Below are 16287 nucleotides of genomic sequence, written 5' to 3'. Positions count from 1 at the left end.
TGATGAGCCTGCCTCCTCTTCCTAGGATGCCCTGAGAGCTAAACGGAACCAGGAAGCAGCAGAGAGGACCTGGCGACAGAAAGAAAAAGAGGATGCCCTAAAGAAGGCTCAAAATGAAGCTATGATGAAGCTCACCCGACAGGAACAGGTGGCACAGAGAGAGCACTATGCAGCCATGCAGGCTCATCGAGAACGAGTAGAATTTGAGAGGGTGCTGAGGTAACAAATTAATAGGTGGTGCACTTGGTAGTGTACTTGGTTTTCAGCCATGTGACACGGTTAATTGTTTATTGCAAGAAACTGGGTTATGTTGGTTTTTTTTTTTAAATGTTATTGGGAAAATGACATACTCACAGAATTACTTAAAAAAGGGATAACAAAATACATACACCCCCCACCCATTCCCTCTCCACAATTCGCTACAGGAGGAGAGGACGCATGATAAAGAAAATACACAAAAGGAAAAAAGGGAGATAAAGTATGGGAAGTAGGTCCACAAATTTACTCAACTCAAAATGAATCAAGAAGAAAGCGCCTAAAATTCATCTTGAGTTGCATCAAACTTTCCACATCCTTAATTCTCGAGATTCAACCAATTTATTAAGGGCTCCCAGATCAGTTCCCCCTCTCTACGAGCCCTCGGACCTCTCCTCTTAAGAATCAGTAATTCCCACTTCCCAACGTTTATAAATTTACTAAACCATTCATATAATTTTGGGGGAGCAGGGTCTAACCATACCGTTGCGATACACAATCTCAGTGTGGCCATAGCAATATATAATAACTTTCTCTCTGGTTCAGTCATATTCATATCGACTATTCCCAACATTATGGCCTGAGGTGATAATTGTATCGTATATCCAAACACCTGTTCTAGCCGTTGCTCAATTTGGTTAAGCAATGGAATCAAACAAGGGCAGGATGAGAAAATGACTTTCCACATACATCCTGTCCAGCATATACTCCAATCTGCCAGCGGCTAAAGTGCTTAGCTAAATCATCACTTCTTGTTTCATTTACCAGTTTATACATCATGGAAATAGTTGATTGGCCTCCCTGAATTGCTTCTACTAGCGGAATGCGGACCCAACTAACCGTTTTCCTACAAAAAAAATTGCGGATCTGCAAAAATTTGAAAAAATGCCGATTGCTTATACCAAATTTCTGTCTTATACATTCAAAGGTCATAACCCCCGTTTCCGTAACAATATCACCTATAACCAAGACTCCTTGTACATTCCATTCTCTAAAATAGCCATCACAGAAAATTTCCGGTAAAAGGGTATTGCCAATGACAGGGGTGTATAAATGTAATCTCCCAACATTAAATAATTTCCGAACGGGCGTCCACACCATAACCCTTTCCATGCTGATGACAGAACCGCTCCGTCATCAGCTGCGGTTGGGCTGTGCTGATGACGGAGCGGTTCCGTCATGGCCCTGCCGCTGCGCCTGCGCGGCGCGTTCTTTTGAGCGGGCGGGGCCATGACGGAACCGCTCCGTCATGAGCACAGCCCAACCGCGGCTGATGACGGAGCGGTTCCGTCATCAGCATGCGGCCGCCGTGCCCCCTTAGCGCTGCAGCGGAATAGCCGCCGCAGCGGTGCGGTTAAAGGCCGCCAGCAGGATCTTAAACCTTACCCGTTTAAAATAAGCAAAATCAATATGTCTAAATAATAGACCCTAAGCCTCTTCCCCATAATTTAAACGATAGATTTATATATCAGAGCCGGCCAGATCCTCCCCGTCTACTAATTCGCATATCTGTCTCAGCATTATTGACCAGTAATAACACTGGAAATTTGGTAGAGACCAAATCCCCCTTTCTCTAGGTAGCGTCATATATTTCATAGCCCGCCTGGGTCTTTTACCGGCCCATACAAACCAGGAAATTATTCGTTCAATTTTTTTAAACCAAACTTGATCAACTAATACAGGAATAGCTCTCCAAAAATACAAAATCTTGGGTAAAAAAATCATTTTAACAACGTTGCATCTCCCCATCAATGTTAACTGTAGATTGGTAATCCGGCGCGCCTCAATTTCAATTTTGTCTATCAAAGGATTTAGATTAATCTCTACAATCTCCTCAGGTTTGGCACTAATCTCAACCCCTAAATAATTTGCCTCGCCAATAACTCGTGAGTCCACCAAACAAATTTTATTATTACAAATTATTTGAGTTTTGGCATCATTTAAATGATATCCTGACATCCTGCCAAACTGTGATGTCATACTCTGAATTTCTGATAATGCAATCTGCGGGGAGTCTGTCAGTATGGCAAGGTCATCCGCATAACCAAGAATTTTAGTATCGCCACCTTTGGCTCTAACCGGCTGAATCAAAATATTAGAAATACATTTTTTAATTAAGAGATCAATATAAATTGCAAATAATAAAGGGTAACAGGGGCATACCTGTTGTGTACCTCTTAAAATATTAATTGTACCTGTCTGACTTCCCATAACCGATATTTGGGCCATAGGTTGTTTATACATACTGTGAATGGCACAGATATAACTATCGCCAAGACCATAATGCCGCAATACAGCCCATAAAAAAGGCCAGGAGACCCTATCAAAGGCTTTCTCCGCATCCAGCAGAATTAAAGCCATAGGGTCTCCTGAAACCTTGGTAAAATCAAATAGAGCGATTGTCCGGTGTATATGGTCAATCGTTTCTCTACCAGGCACAAAGCCGTGTTGTTGAGAGGACACAAGCTTCTTGATCACCCCAGAGAGCCGATTAGCAAGGATCTTAGCGTATATTTTAATGTCACTGTTTATAAGCGTAGTTGGTCGGTAAGACCCCATATCAGTAGGATTCTTGCCTTTCTTTAAAAAGGCAACAATTCTAGCTCTTCTCCATGATTCAGGCGGTACATCCCCCTTTTGAACTCTGCGGAACATCTCCAACATGACAGGAGTAAGCTGTAATCGAAAGGTCTTATGGAATTCTCCTGGTATATAATCTGGGCCAACAGCTTTGCCGGCAGAGAGTCTATGGCTTGCCAAAGCTCATCAATTCTGATTTCAGCATCCAATATACCCATCTCTTCAGGGGATAGTGCATTAACCTTAACTTCTTTTAAATATTCCTGAATTTCGCCCTGTAGTGTCTCATTATCATTAATATCCTCATAATATAATTTTTGGTAGAATTTTTGAAAAGCTAAAGCTATAGCCCCCTCCTCTGACACTAAGCCAACATCCGGATCGCAGATACTTTTAATACGTGAAGCAGACTCTCTTTCTCTTGTTCTTGCAGCTAGCATTTGTCCCGCTCTTTCACTGTTTTCAAACATTCTCGATCGCCATGCTACAAATTTACTAGCCGCTTTAGCCTGCGATAGTTCTGTTATAGCTGACTTAGCTATGATAGTCTGCATTTGGGCGGTATCGCTATCCCCGCCCTGCGATATCACCTGGGCCAGTTTTGTCTCAGCCTCTTCTAGATCTTTATACAATCTCTGCATTTTTATCTTCTCTTTCTTCTGGCTTTCCCAGCCATACCGAGTGGTTTCCCCCCTTATCCCATACATTTTGAATACCTGTGCTATCTAAATTTTCATCTAAAAATCTAGTAATCCATGGAATCATAGCCTCGGTGTATTTGCTATCCGTAAACAAACCTGGATTAAATGTCCTTACGTCGGGTTTGGTCCTACAGGATTGTACATTGACCTCAAGCACAAGCGGGTTATGATCTGACATTACGCTTGGAAATCGGGTCATGCTAGAACCTTGAGCAAGAACTGGTGAAATAAAAAAATAATCGAGCCTAGAGCAAATCTGATGAGGTGAGGAAAAAAAAGTATATCCCGGGTCCTTCCGATTGAAAACGGCCCAGGCATCGATCAGACCATGCAAATCTATCATATAACGTAGGGCTCTATATACTTTAGGCTTTCTCCCTACATAAGACATCCTTGCTTGATTCATAAGTTCACAATCTAGATTTATGTTAAAATCCCCACAAATAATAAACAGAGCTGGCCAATCTACCAGCTCCAAATTCAGCCACTTATATAATTCTGGAGCGTCGAGTACTGGGCCATATATGGAACATAATGTGATATTTTTATATAGAAATTTGCCATGAACAATAACCCAGCGACCGAAACTATCCACAGAGGAATGGGTTATATTAACCTTCCCCCTCCTCGCTAGAATCGCCACTCCTTTAGTTTTAGCCTGCAGTTTAGTCCAAGATACTAGCTGATAGCCCTCAAAATCCAGAAGTTTGTGCCGACTAGCCTCGATGTGCATTTCCTGAAGGCAGATGATATCTGCCCGCAGGAATCGCAGATCTTCTATAACCCGGCGCCGTTTAGTCGGGTCATTAAGCCCACAAATATTGATGGTGGCTATTCGAATATTAGCCATACTTCTTAACAGATGTACCTATGAGAAAAAAGAAAGACAAAACGCAGCCGGCCCCTTGTATCAATCCTACTTCATTAAACTTATTTCCAAAAATTAACTCCAATCCTAGGCATCCCTCCCCCGTAGCTCCTCCCCCTCCCTTGGTCCCCCTCCCCCCATCCCCCCCGACCCCAACCCCAAAAACAGGCAAAATAGGTCCACAGACCCATGTGATGCCTCCCACCTCCCGAGTACCCCATGGTCACTCCCTGTCTATATATCCTCCTTACAAAGGAGTGAGTAGGAAAACCCAAAAAAGAAGAAAAAAAGACATTTTAGCAGATACAAAAACTCAAATCCCAGCAACAATTAGCACAACGTCCCAAAAGCCGTCGCACATCAGGGAGCTCTTTCAGGTACTCCTCAGCCTGTATTTCTGAAGAGAAAACTCGTATCTTGCCCGACATATGACCTTTAAACATGCAGGATTCATTAAGAACACCTCACCGCCTTTCTTTTGAAAAGGAGTAATCAGTAGACGAACCCGCCACCTTCGTTCCACTGTTGCGTGGCAAAAGTCCGGGCGCACAAAAAATGATTGCCCCTCTACGGTTCTTTTAGCATCTGGACGGACTTTCTCAAAAATGGCTTTCCTTAAAAGAAAATTGCCAAAAAAAATCAAAATAGCCCTCGGTTTTGCTTCAGGGTCAGAGTTCTTTTTCAACATGAGAGGAAATCGATGCACTCTCTGAATTTCCCTTTCCCAGGACCAGTGAGAAAGCCGCTTGAAATAACTTTATGACAAATCCTCTAATGTCTTGGCCCTCGGCTTTCTCCTCGATCCCAAGAAGGCAAAGGTTGTTCCTACGGAGCCTGTTTTCAGAGTCCTCTAGCTTCCATATTATACCCACTAGCTTCTCATTAGCCGTCGTTTTTATTTCGGTACTCTGAAGTCCCGACTCAAGCTCAACGATCCTTTCCTCGAGGGCCGCCGTTCTGGCTATGACTTCTGAGCAAGCCTTTGTGTTCTTTCGAATAGCCCCCTGTATCTTCATAGTCGCTAGCTGTGCCCTCTTGTGCTCCTGTCTTGCCTCGCTTTGGATAGATTTTAACATATCATATATCAAGGTATTGGAGGGAGGAGAGTTGGATTCACCCCTGAGGCCCTTCCGTGTTTCCCCATGAGACCTAGAACCCGTTGAGCCCGTAAGGCTAATAGTGGCCTGTGCATAGTCCCACTGGAGATTATTGCTAGTTTTGGACCCCTCGCAGTGATCTTGGATTTGCTATGACGGGGTGTGGCCCTTTTCAGTGTATCAGCGGTTTTTGGGGGGCTCCCACTCCCTTCATCTGAAGTTAGATTTCCATTATCAGAGTCCTCAGTAGAGTCGATATCAGACTCTTCAGCAAGAGAAAAAAAGCTATCCCCATCTAGGGGATCCACTATGCTAGTAGTTCCTTTTTCGGGTTTTCCCCCCGCTGGAGTGGAGAAGGAAAGAATGTCGCCCTGATCAGCTTGCACGCTATAGGGGGATTTTTCAACTGCAGCATTATTCGACCCCTCAGGCCCTTCAACACTATTGTCTTCTTGAAATAAAGCTGCTAGGGGCTCCGATACTATTTCCGGCGCGGACCTGTTTTGCACCCCGGTCTTAATCTCTTCTTTCTCCTGACCCTTAAGGACCTTATCAGCCCCGCCACTTACCTCCTGCATATCCAGGGCCGTCTCCTCTCTACCAACATCGGTAATCATCCTTCCGGCCGGAGAGTTTTGCAAGACTGCAGGGATTTGACCCGAGTTTTTGGTCAAGATAGTCTTCCCAGCGAACATCCCCGGTACGGTGACTACTTTACCCCCCCGAGCCTTCCGCTGCAGCTGCTGTAGTCCCCGGTTTCCCGCAGTCTTTAGCCCCATAGGCGTCATTAGCCTTAGCACCAGGTGGAGGTTTCTCATCCAGCTTCCCTTTCATCAGCCCTGCTTTCTTCAAACTCACCGTCGTTGCCCTCGGTAGGGGTTTTTCCTACCTCCCCGGCTTCTCCGCATTCTCTTCTGTGGGTGGTATTTTCTTCATACCGGTGACTGGAGATTCACCCGCAGCTTTAGTGATTGCTGCGGGGCCGTTCCCATTTTTACGAGGAGGCATCGGGCTGAGCTGGCAGCCTGCTCTCTGAGCTTTTTCCGCAAGCCACACCCGCCAGGCCCCCAGGTGTGCTCGGCTCCGAAGGGCGGTACTAGCAAGCCGCACGGACCACAGCCACAGCCTCTGGATTTCCCAATCTGCCAGCATCAGTTCTAGAGCACTGAAAAACAGCTCTCCTTGACTGTTTTTCTTGCGCTCCGAGTACAGCCTCGAGATTTCAGTTTGCGCTTGCTGCAACTTTTCTCCGCAGAGAGATGACCCCTGCTATGCCGAGATTTAGTTCTTTTCACTGCCAAAAGATTTCTCCTACGCAGTCCAGACCATAACGATTGCCGAGTCGGACTGGGAGTGACCCTCACTCGGTTCAAGCAGCCGTCATCTTGCCCCGCGAGGTCAGAACTTTCCAGTCGGACCGGGTTATGTTGTTAATGTGTGCCTACTACTTTGCTTACCCTACTTGCTTCAGGTTGGGCTTAGCATAAGCATATCTCTTTTTCTCAACAGTATCAAACAATTAAATGTAATTCAGCAGTTTGAGATGGAAGGCATGAGCCCTAAACGGCAATTTGAGGACAAAGCTACGTATTTAATTTTCAGAGTGGAAAAATGTGAGGCAAGGTAACTGTTAGTAACGATTTTACAGATTGAAGTAAACCTAAAGTTACTCCAGTATTGGAACTTCATAGATTTACATGCTTGAATCATTCCGCATCGTCGAGATGGGAGTCTCCGTTATTATTAAAGAAAATTTCCGATTAGACACATACCATAAGGCCATAGGCCTAAAAATCTTTTGCAACATATCTCTGTCCTTTAATAAAAAAGGACCAAACTTAGAACTAGCCAATCGGAAGAGACCACCCTGTAGAACCTTACTGAGAGTAGCTCTAGTCCCTCAGATTTTCTACTGCGCGTCGTGCTAAGGGAGTCTCCTCTGAGCTCTGCTCAGTTTTCTTATATTTCTCTAATATTGGAGTATTGTCATCGTTTTAACCTTACCACAACTCAGTGAATTTGTTTCAGGTGATTCAAACGGATGTCCACCATGTCAGACACCTAAAAAGGGTATTTTCAGAGCCTGTTTTACTTACAGGAAGAAAAGGCTTTTATTGATGATAAACACAACTACTGCCTATACTGCTTGTACCCTGACCCTAAACCTAAGAAGTACAAGGTATGTCAGACTTTTTCAACAAAGACTCTTAAAGATCATGAACGAAGGCTTCTTCTGTGGCTTCAAAGGCTCAAAAACAGGGACACGGTGGTCTTTGATGATGAGAGTGATACTTCTAAATCTTCCTCAGAAAATGCCTCAAAAAGGACTTTTAGACGACCCTGCTGGTTCATCGTCACCGCCTTCTCAAAAAGCTTCAAAAATGTCATCTGATTCCCTTCAGAAGCAGGCTGGACCTGTCAGCAAAGCTTCCCAGGAGGAAAATAAGTAATTATCTATCAAAATATCAGCTTCAAAACTTTCTACTCCACTCTTGAAACCAAAGCATACCTTCAAAAAGCCTACTTCAGCTCCGCCGATGAGCAGCTTGTCGACGACACCTCAGTCGACGAGAAAATCCTCTCCTAAGGTGATTCTGGTCACATCGACGATGTCTACAGTTACCACCATCACTGTATCTCCGGCTTCGATTTCCTCGTAGGCAATGACATCGTCAATGGGTAATGTCCCTCTATTGTTGACGAAGCAAATTGCGTCTTCGAAGTCTTTATTGTCATCGAGAGGCCAATTCCTGACAATGATCCACCCGTTGACGATACAGCTCTCGTCGACGACCCCGTTGACGGAGGCCTTCACTTCCTTGTCGACGACTCCATCCACAAGAGGATTCTCATTGACGACGGAAGCGGCGTTGCCCTCGGCAAAGATCCCCGTCTCCGACAGTTTGCTGTCAGCGGACCAAGAAAAGCAGCTTTCGTGGACGAAGGAGATTCAGTTGGCGATCCAAGATTTGGCCATGAAGCAGTCGTTGACGACACCGTCGATGAGGAAGGAAAAACATAAAATTCCAAAAATTCAGTTGAGACCAGCTTTAACCTCACCTAGGCAGGTGAAGTCTCTTGTGCCATCCCAGTTTCTTAGAAGAAGATGAAGAGGATGAGGGGTCCGAAGATGACAGTCTCTTTGGGGCTGCTTAAACACCATCTGGCCTTGATGTCAAGTACCAAGAGGACTCTGATGAGGATGATGGTTATGGTCACCAATATTACCATCCACAACAACAATATCAACAACAGGTGATGATGTACCTCCCTTTGAGTCTTATGACAGACTTACAATTTTTCCTGTCAGACTATAAGAGGAGATTGCCAACCGGCTCCTCCTCCTTCCCTGCCTTCTTTTCGACAGGCGCAGGTTTGCTCCGCTCATCTCCAACAGTCTCCTAGGGTGCAGCCCCTTCCTCAGGTGGCCCCTGTACAACAGTTGTCATCCTCTAATGAGGAAGTAGAGAGAGAGAGAAGAGAGAAGGAGAGATTCAGCAAGATGAATGGGATTCTTATATCATTCCCACTCCGGATTCCCATCCTTCCACAAGCGGATTCACCTCCAGAAGATATTGGAGGTTTCCACAACCTTCTGGAGAGTGCAGCAAAGTGTTTAGAATTACAGATGCATGTGCATCAGCAGGGCTATTTCCTGTACGATTTTAAAAACCTTATAGAAAATTAGCAAGGTCTATGCCTATTATTGATTATATATGGAAAGAAGGACTTAGAATAATGCAGAATCCAGCAACTGTTCCTCCCGCGTTCCCGAAGTTGGACAGAAAATATAAGGCTCCATATGACGCTCCCGCTTGCTTAGTAGGTCATCCAAAACCACATTCAGTGGTCTCGCAAGCAGCGCAGCAATGTTCTAAGAACTCTTCAGCTCCCCTGACAGCTCCTCCTGATTAAGAAGGCAGAAGGCTTGACAACATCGGGAAGCATCTTTCGGCTATGTCAGCTTTGACAGGACGAGCCGCGAATTCTCTGGCTTTATTGGGCTGTTATAATAAGCAGATGTGGTCGGATTTGGCACCATTCTTGGACAAACTTCCACCAGAGGACAAGGAGGAAGCTGAGAGGATTATTTTTGGGGGCGAGTGGACCTCCTCTGAAGTAATAGACTGTTCTATGGATGTGGCGTCCACTGGTTTCCGGCAGCTAGCGGGAGCGGCCGTCTTGATTCATCAAGGCTGGCTTAAAGCCACTTCATTCAGTTCGGAGGTACAGACGAAGACTCTTGACCTACCTTATAATGGAGAAGAATTATTCGGAAGCCATGTTAATGAAGCTTTACAAGCCATCAAAAAAGACACAGATATGGCCATCTACAGTACAGAAAGATGCCTTTTCGTGGCTCCTGAGGAAGAGGTTACCAATCATACAGATCAAGTTAGCAATAATCTCGCTATTCAGCATATTCTTCCACCGCTCAAGAACACAGGTCCCAGTTTACTCACCGCCAGCTGCTCTTTTATAGAGGAAAATCAGGACGCCAGGGTAATAAGACTGGTCGTCACCAATGACCTCTCCCAGCTGTCGACCTCGATCCCACCTATTCCATCCCCTGTGGGCGGAAAAATATCCTGTTATCTTCAGCAGTGGCAGGACGTAACATCGGACCAAGGTGTCCTAAACATAATCCAATTCGGCCCCTCCTCTGCATCGTTTACAAAAGCACCTACGTCTCTTGAAGATGGAAGTCACCAACATGTTGCAGAAAGGAGCAATAGAAAGAGTTCCCGTCAACTAAAGAGGAATTGATATCTACTCCTGTTATTTCTTGATCCGAAAGAAGCTAAAGAATTGGAGATTGATCTTGGACTTACGGAACTTAAACAAATTCCTCAAAAAACAATTGTTACGCATGAGCTATATTCAAGATAAGCAAAGCAAAAGCTTAACAGATCATTCAAACCTGGGTGAAATAAACTGCTTGTGCTTGCATAGAACAGATTCAGAGGTACTATGACTGGCTGAAAAAGGCTTGCTCACTCTTCCATTCCAAGAACTGTCCAGTCTGGTATTTTCAGTGGAATCAAATAAAGAATGTCTATAATTTAAGATTGATTAGTCCTTTGAGCTTCATATTTTCAGTACTTAACTAATATATGTAACTTAGTATGTTGCAATATAATAACAGTGTTAAAGAGGTGTATGTGTGATAGTCTACTTACAGCTTACTAACAGCTCTCATATACTACATTAGCTTGTGATTCATTGCATCTTAGGCAGAAATTGCTATGTGGAGAACCTTTTTTAATACTAATGGTAAAAGGTACCAAAGTGACTGCACTCTATCATTCATATATACTTTATTTCAGTCCAAGGTCCATAAAAGCATTATAAAACAATCAAAGCATACAATATACACGACGTTCATCGCTATTAACCTATAGATCTACATGATATACCCTTAATGAGGCCCAAAGAAAATATAACTAACTTGAAACACTGCAAACGCAAGAACATCTCCGGGTCCCCCATATCATCTGGCATTAATGTCTCCTTTTCCCCACATAAAATATTTGAGCATACATGTCTAGCCACAAATTCATGAATCAACCAATTAAATTCAAGGTACAGGTTTGACAAGTGATGTAACTAGAATTAAAACGGACTCAATGACAAAATCTCCCCTAAATGATGGTCAAAGAGTAGTAAGCAAAAATACAATATAATAAGAAGTTCAAACACTAATATTGCGGTTACAGAACCCCGTAAAAATTGTTGAAGGTACATATTGCAATCACAGATGTAATTGACCAATTAAAGTGTACAAATGATACATAGTTTGCAAGCAGGACAATCGTAAGGATTATATTCAATACTCTCAGCCCTAGTGGGACCTTCTACAAGTTAGTCAGTTGCCCTTCAAGTGCAGCTAGCTAACAAATGCGGGGTTCAGTCATTTCCTAATCACGCCTACTGAAAGTAGAAATCTACTCAGGCAAAAAGATGTTACTCTACTCGTATCTGAACTAAGAACACGAAAGGCAGGGGTCATATGCCGCAATCCCAGGTTACGGCAGTAGGGTTTCAACCATTTTGATCTGGCATTTGCATACAATGGACAGCTAAACACAACATATTCATTGGTTTCCACCCAATCAGAGCATAGAATGCAATATTTATGGACAGGATTCCCCTTGTTCCATTTACTCGTATAGCTGTTCAAGGACAATGTACCAGCCTTGAACTTTATACAGAGTGTTTTGGCCCACTGCAGAGTAACCTCGTTGAGATATAATTCAAATGTCAGAATAGGTTTGGTAGCCATAAACCTTCCAGAGCGGGAGTCACTTTAAGAATTCTGCACACATTCTGCTGTTATATACCCCCAGAACAATTTTTTGACTATTCGTTTTGCTGACTAATTGAGAGTGGGGGAATTAGTCCACATTACATCCAGACCCAAATTAAAGAGCCATTTCTTAATAAGGCACAGCTATGGGAGAATCAAGTTCCTGGCCAACCAAACATGTTCCTGGAGTCCTTGTCAATAAAATTCCAATTCAGGGATAGACCATTACCTGACCCAAGAAACTAAAGGTCTCAAGACTGCCAGATCACTCTGTAGTAGACTGAGTATCAATCTTATAAAATGGTTTTCGTCGGCTATGAGCAAAGCTAATGGAGTCATACAAAAATCTCTACACCTTACAATGCGGGTGACTGATCAGCACCCTTAAATACTTCTAAAACCAGAGAAACTGCCCTCTGGGAGGAGGCCCTATGAATTTTCCCAAAGGCAGCTGATTTATGCAGTATGGTAGTCTTACTCTTCTCAATATGAGGGGATCATGACACGAAACTGCTAATTCTAATTCCCAGGAAATCAAAGTGATTAACTTCCTCCAATACCTTGGGGGGCGTGGCTAGCCGTCGGCGATGGAGGTCGTGGCTCTGTACCCTCCCTGGGGGGAATTGCTGATCCTACGCTATCTATTTGCTTCAATCGGGTCGGAGATTGCTGGAGTAGGCAGCCTGGGACCCCCGGTGGAGGTTTGGGAGCTGGAGCGCGCTGTGAAGTCTCCTGGGGAACCGACGCACTCTGTGGCTTGCTCCTCCTGCGGCGCGGACGGCAGCCGGGGACTGCCTTGGGGAGCGGTCCGGCTAGGGGAGCAGTGCTCTGGGCCTCTCTACACGCCGAGGAGTGTTGGCTTGCTCTCGACGGATCTCTGCGATCACTGTGGTCCTCACCCTGAGGTGAAATGATCTTCGCCGGGGACCCAGGGAATCTGCCAGGCAGGGTTGGACCCCCTGAAGGCACTGAAATACCTCGCTGGGGCCTGTGGCGGCAGGCGGGGAGGCCACACGGGCCTCTGCTGACATCGGTGCCCCTCCTCCCCGAATTGGAGCGATGGAGTGATTGTGAGGCAGCGTCTGTGGCGCTTCAAGACATTCTAGGCCCCGAGGCCTGTGCCTGATATCAGCGCTGTGGTAGGGACAAAGATTGTGACAGAGTGGGGCTTGTGAGGGCCATGACTGCCGGGCTGCTCTGGAATGTGGAACCTGCTCTGGACCCGTTTTGCAGATTGAGGGCCCCAGCGCTCATGACCTGGTGTCCCACCCTGCACCCCATGGCCCCCTTGAGCGATGTACACGTTAGAGACCCCATTCATGGGGTGAGGAAGCCTGGGAATTGCTCACAAGGCCCCGGAGAACTGGCTGGTGCTTACGGCGAGGTGAGAATAGCCCTCTGCATAGGGGGGAGAGAGAAGGTGGTACTTCGTTGGCACCCTTGTGACACTGCACCCTACCGCGCTGCTGGGGGCGCTACTACCTATTGGCCCTGTGCTCCGTTGCTCTGCTGAGGCCCCGAGTACGCAAGAGGCAACTCCCCCCCCCCCCCACTGGTGCCTATCCTGAGTACGTTATTGTCTGCTATTGCCTCTTGGAGTGAGACTAGCACCCTTCTGAGACCTATTGCGGGGACGCCCTACCAGGTGGGCTGGAGGCGACGTCTAGCAATGGGAAGGAACCGGGCGAAGACGACGAACAGGCTACTAAGAAACGACCCCCCTCCTACCAAGTCGGACCAGACTGCCCGCCCCCCTTCGCCTAGGGTGAACCTGGTCGACCAAGCGGGGGGAACGCCGGACAAACTTGAGCTCATCCTGCAAGAGATTCAGGACTCTAGGGCTGCGATGGAGCTGCAGATGGGCACGCTCACTACAGGACTGACTCTGCTGAAGGCGGATCATGCCAAACTTGCGGACACAGTTAAGACGCACTGCCAATCCCTGGCGGACCTCACCCCAGCGGTGACCGAACCCTCTTCCTCCCTGCAGCAACTTCAACAGCTAGTGACCACGCTCATGGACCGGGTGGAGGATGCTGAAGATAGAAACAGACCCAATAACATCTGCGTTATTGGTTTGCCGGAGCGCTGTGAGGGGAGCAGAGCTGCTGATTTCATGGAAACCTGGTTCAGGGAATATGTGGCTCAAGAGAAACTCTCCCCCTACTTCTGCATGGAAAGAGCACATAGAATACCGACGGGAAAGCCTAGACCTGGGATGCCGCCACGCCCGCTGATCGTGAAAATCCTCAATTATAGAGACCGCGACATCTTATTGCAGAAGGCTAGGGAGAAGATGTTGATTCAGTATGAGAACCACCGTCTCTCTCTCTATACCCGGACTGCACAGTGTTGGTACAGAGACAGAGGTCCTCCTACCAGGCGGTAAAGAAGAAGCTACAAGCCGCACAAATTAAATATGCCCTCCTCTATCCCACAAGACCAAAGGTAATCGATGACAAGAAGACTCACTTGTTCGAAAGCCCGGGGGATGTGGAGAAATAGATAGAGGTCATGGGCGTCGGATCTAGCCAAACTAGCCGCCTGGGTGGCTCCTCGCAGGACTCGGACGCGCTCCCGAAGCGGTCCTCTAGAAGATCCCGGAGCACTAGCCAGAGCGGCGGAGGTGTGGGGCCCTCGTGAGAACAGCAGTGGAGGGATCAGGAGAGGGCGCTGGTGACTGCCGGCTCCTTCCGGGAAGATTCGGACAAAATCGCCACAGACTCTGAGGACAGTACTCTGCAGTTGGATTCCCAACATAGTGTCATTCTCTTTCCCACTATCACACCGAGAACAGCTGATGACCTGATCGATAACTGAAGAGAACAGCTGGTTCACAGACAGTTGAGGCTGCCACTGAGGACTTTGCCATTACAGTCAACATATGTTTGACACAGAGTGGATGCCGTATCCTTTCATTGGTACAGCTCAGTGTGTGAACTGATCTACTTTTAGGCATAATTATTGTTGGGCAGGGCACTGGTCATACATCATGCTATTGTCTTTACAGCGCAATGTGATATTTGGGAAACACGCTACCTGCTGGGGAGCTCTGAGGTGTTTAATGTTGTACTAGACCATGTTATTGCTAATGTCCCACCCGCCCCGTAGAATGCTTCCCCCCTCCCCCTCCCCCCCGGGAGACAGGGTACCGTTGAGCCATAGGGCCTTAGGCCATTCTAGGACCATGTTAGGACACAAGGCTGGCCACCTCCCACATGGCCTATGCATCATTATTTGTTCTTTACCATTTGTATATTATTGTTGGGCCCAGCGCAGTTTAGGCGCTGTGCCAAGTTTTGTTCGATCTGTTGGGGGAAGGGGACTCCTGGTCAGTACTGCTCGGCCAGCTCCAAGTAAAGATGAGCTCAACTTCCACGCAGGAACATGACAGGGTCCATTAACACAATAGGGTCGTACCACCTGCTCTCCTGGAATGTGAGGGGCCTGGGAGCAATTCAGAAACGACATCGCATACATGCATTTCTCCTAAGACGTAGGGCGCAAATAGTGTTCCTACAGGAGTCTCACATGACTGACTCTGAAACGCAGAAAATTAGGAAAAAGTGAAGAGGTACTATTTATTCTACTAATTATTCTACCTTCGCTAGGGGAGCGACTATTTGGGTGCGCTATGGGATCCCATTTGTTGAACTTGAACACCAGGTGGATGACCAGGGACGGTACATACTAGTGAAGGGTACTCTTGATGGCTCCCTAGTGATCCTTGGATGTATTTATGCCCCTCATTATGATCAGGACCGCTTTCTGAGTAGGCTGAGTGGGGTCTTAGCGGACTGGGTTGGGGTCCCCTGGGTGCTGGGAGGGGACTGGAACGCGGTACTGGACACTAGACTGGACAGATCCCACCCCCTCTGCAGGGTACAGCTGCTGACAAGCTGGCGGGCCAATTCGCTACATGGGCAAAAGGGTGGACACTCTTGGATGTGTGGCGTTGTCTGTACCCGACTCACAAAGAATACTCCTTTTACTCCCCGGTACACAGCCTTCACACCGGAATCGATCATTTCCTCTATTCGAGCTTGGTGATAGCGAGGGTCCACAGCGCTGCCTATCTGGCCAAGACCTTTTCCGACCATAGCCCCCTAGAGCTCACACTTCGATGGGGTATGGTACCCACTCCAGTGCCTACCTGGAAGCTATACCCACACCTGCTCGAAGACGCCCCCTTTCGTGCGACACTTTCCAACACTATTACTACTTACTTGGCCAAAAACTGGAGCACCGCAACATCTCGCCTGATCGAATGGGACGCATTGAAGGTAGTGGTTAGGGGGGCAACGATCGGACAGCTGGTGGGGGCCAGACAGGAGATACACCAACGACTACAGTACATTAAGAATAGATTACATGTTCTGGAGAGGGAGGCAGTGGTAGACCCTGACAAACGAGGGACGCCACAATCCGCCCACATAGACCACGCAGAGACTTTGGAGACACTGAGGACAATAGACTACA

At 46.6% G+C, this 16287-nt stretch overlaps 1 protein-coding gene across 1 annotated transcript in view; it reads left to right on the top strand.

Moving 5' to 3' along the window:
* CFAP45 (cilia and flagella associated protein 45) overlaps positions 1 to 16287 on the top strand; it is a 523391-nt gene that overhangs the window by 442820 nt on the left and 64284 nt on the right. The window contains exon 10 of the mRNA XM_078668990.1: positions 26 to 219. Coding sequence (XP_078525116.1) covers positions 26 to 219 — 194 coding nt within the window. The remainder of the gene's footprint in view (positions 1 to 25; positions 220 to 16287) is intronic.

This window comes from Lissotriton helveticus, chromosome 12 (assembly GCF_964261635.1).
Source record: "Lissotriton helveticus chromosome 12, aLisHel1.1, whole genome shotgun sequence".
Lineage (NCBI taxonomy): Eukaryota > Metazoa > Chordata > Amphibia > Caudata > Salamandridae > Lissotriton > Lissotriton helveticus.
This window is presented reverse-complemented; position numbering and strand designations above follow the sequence as displayed.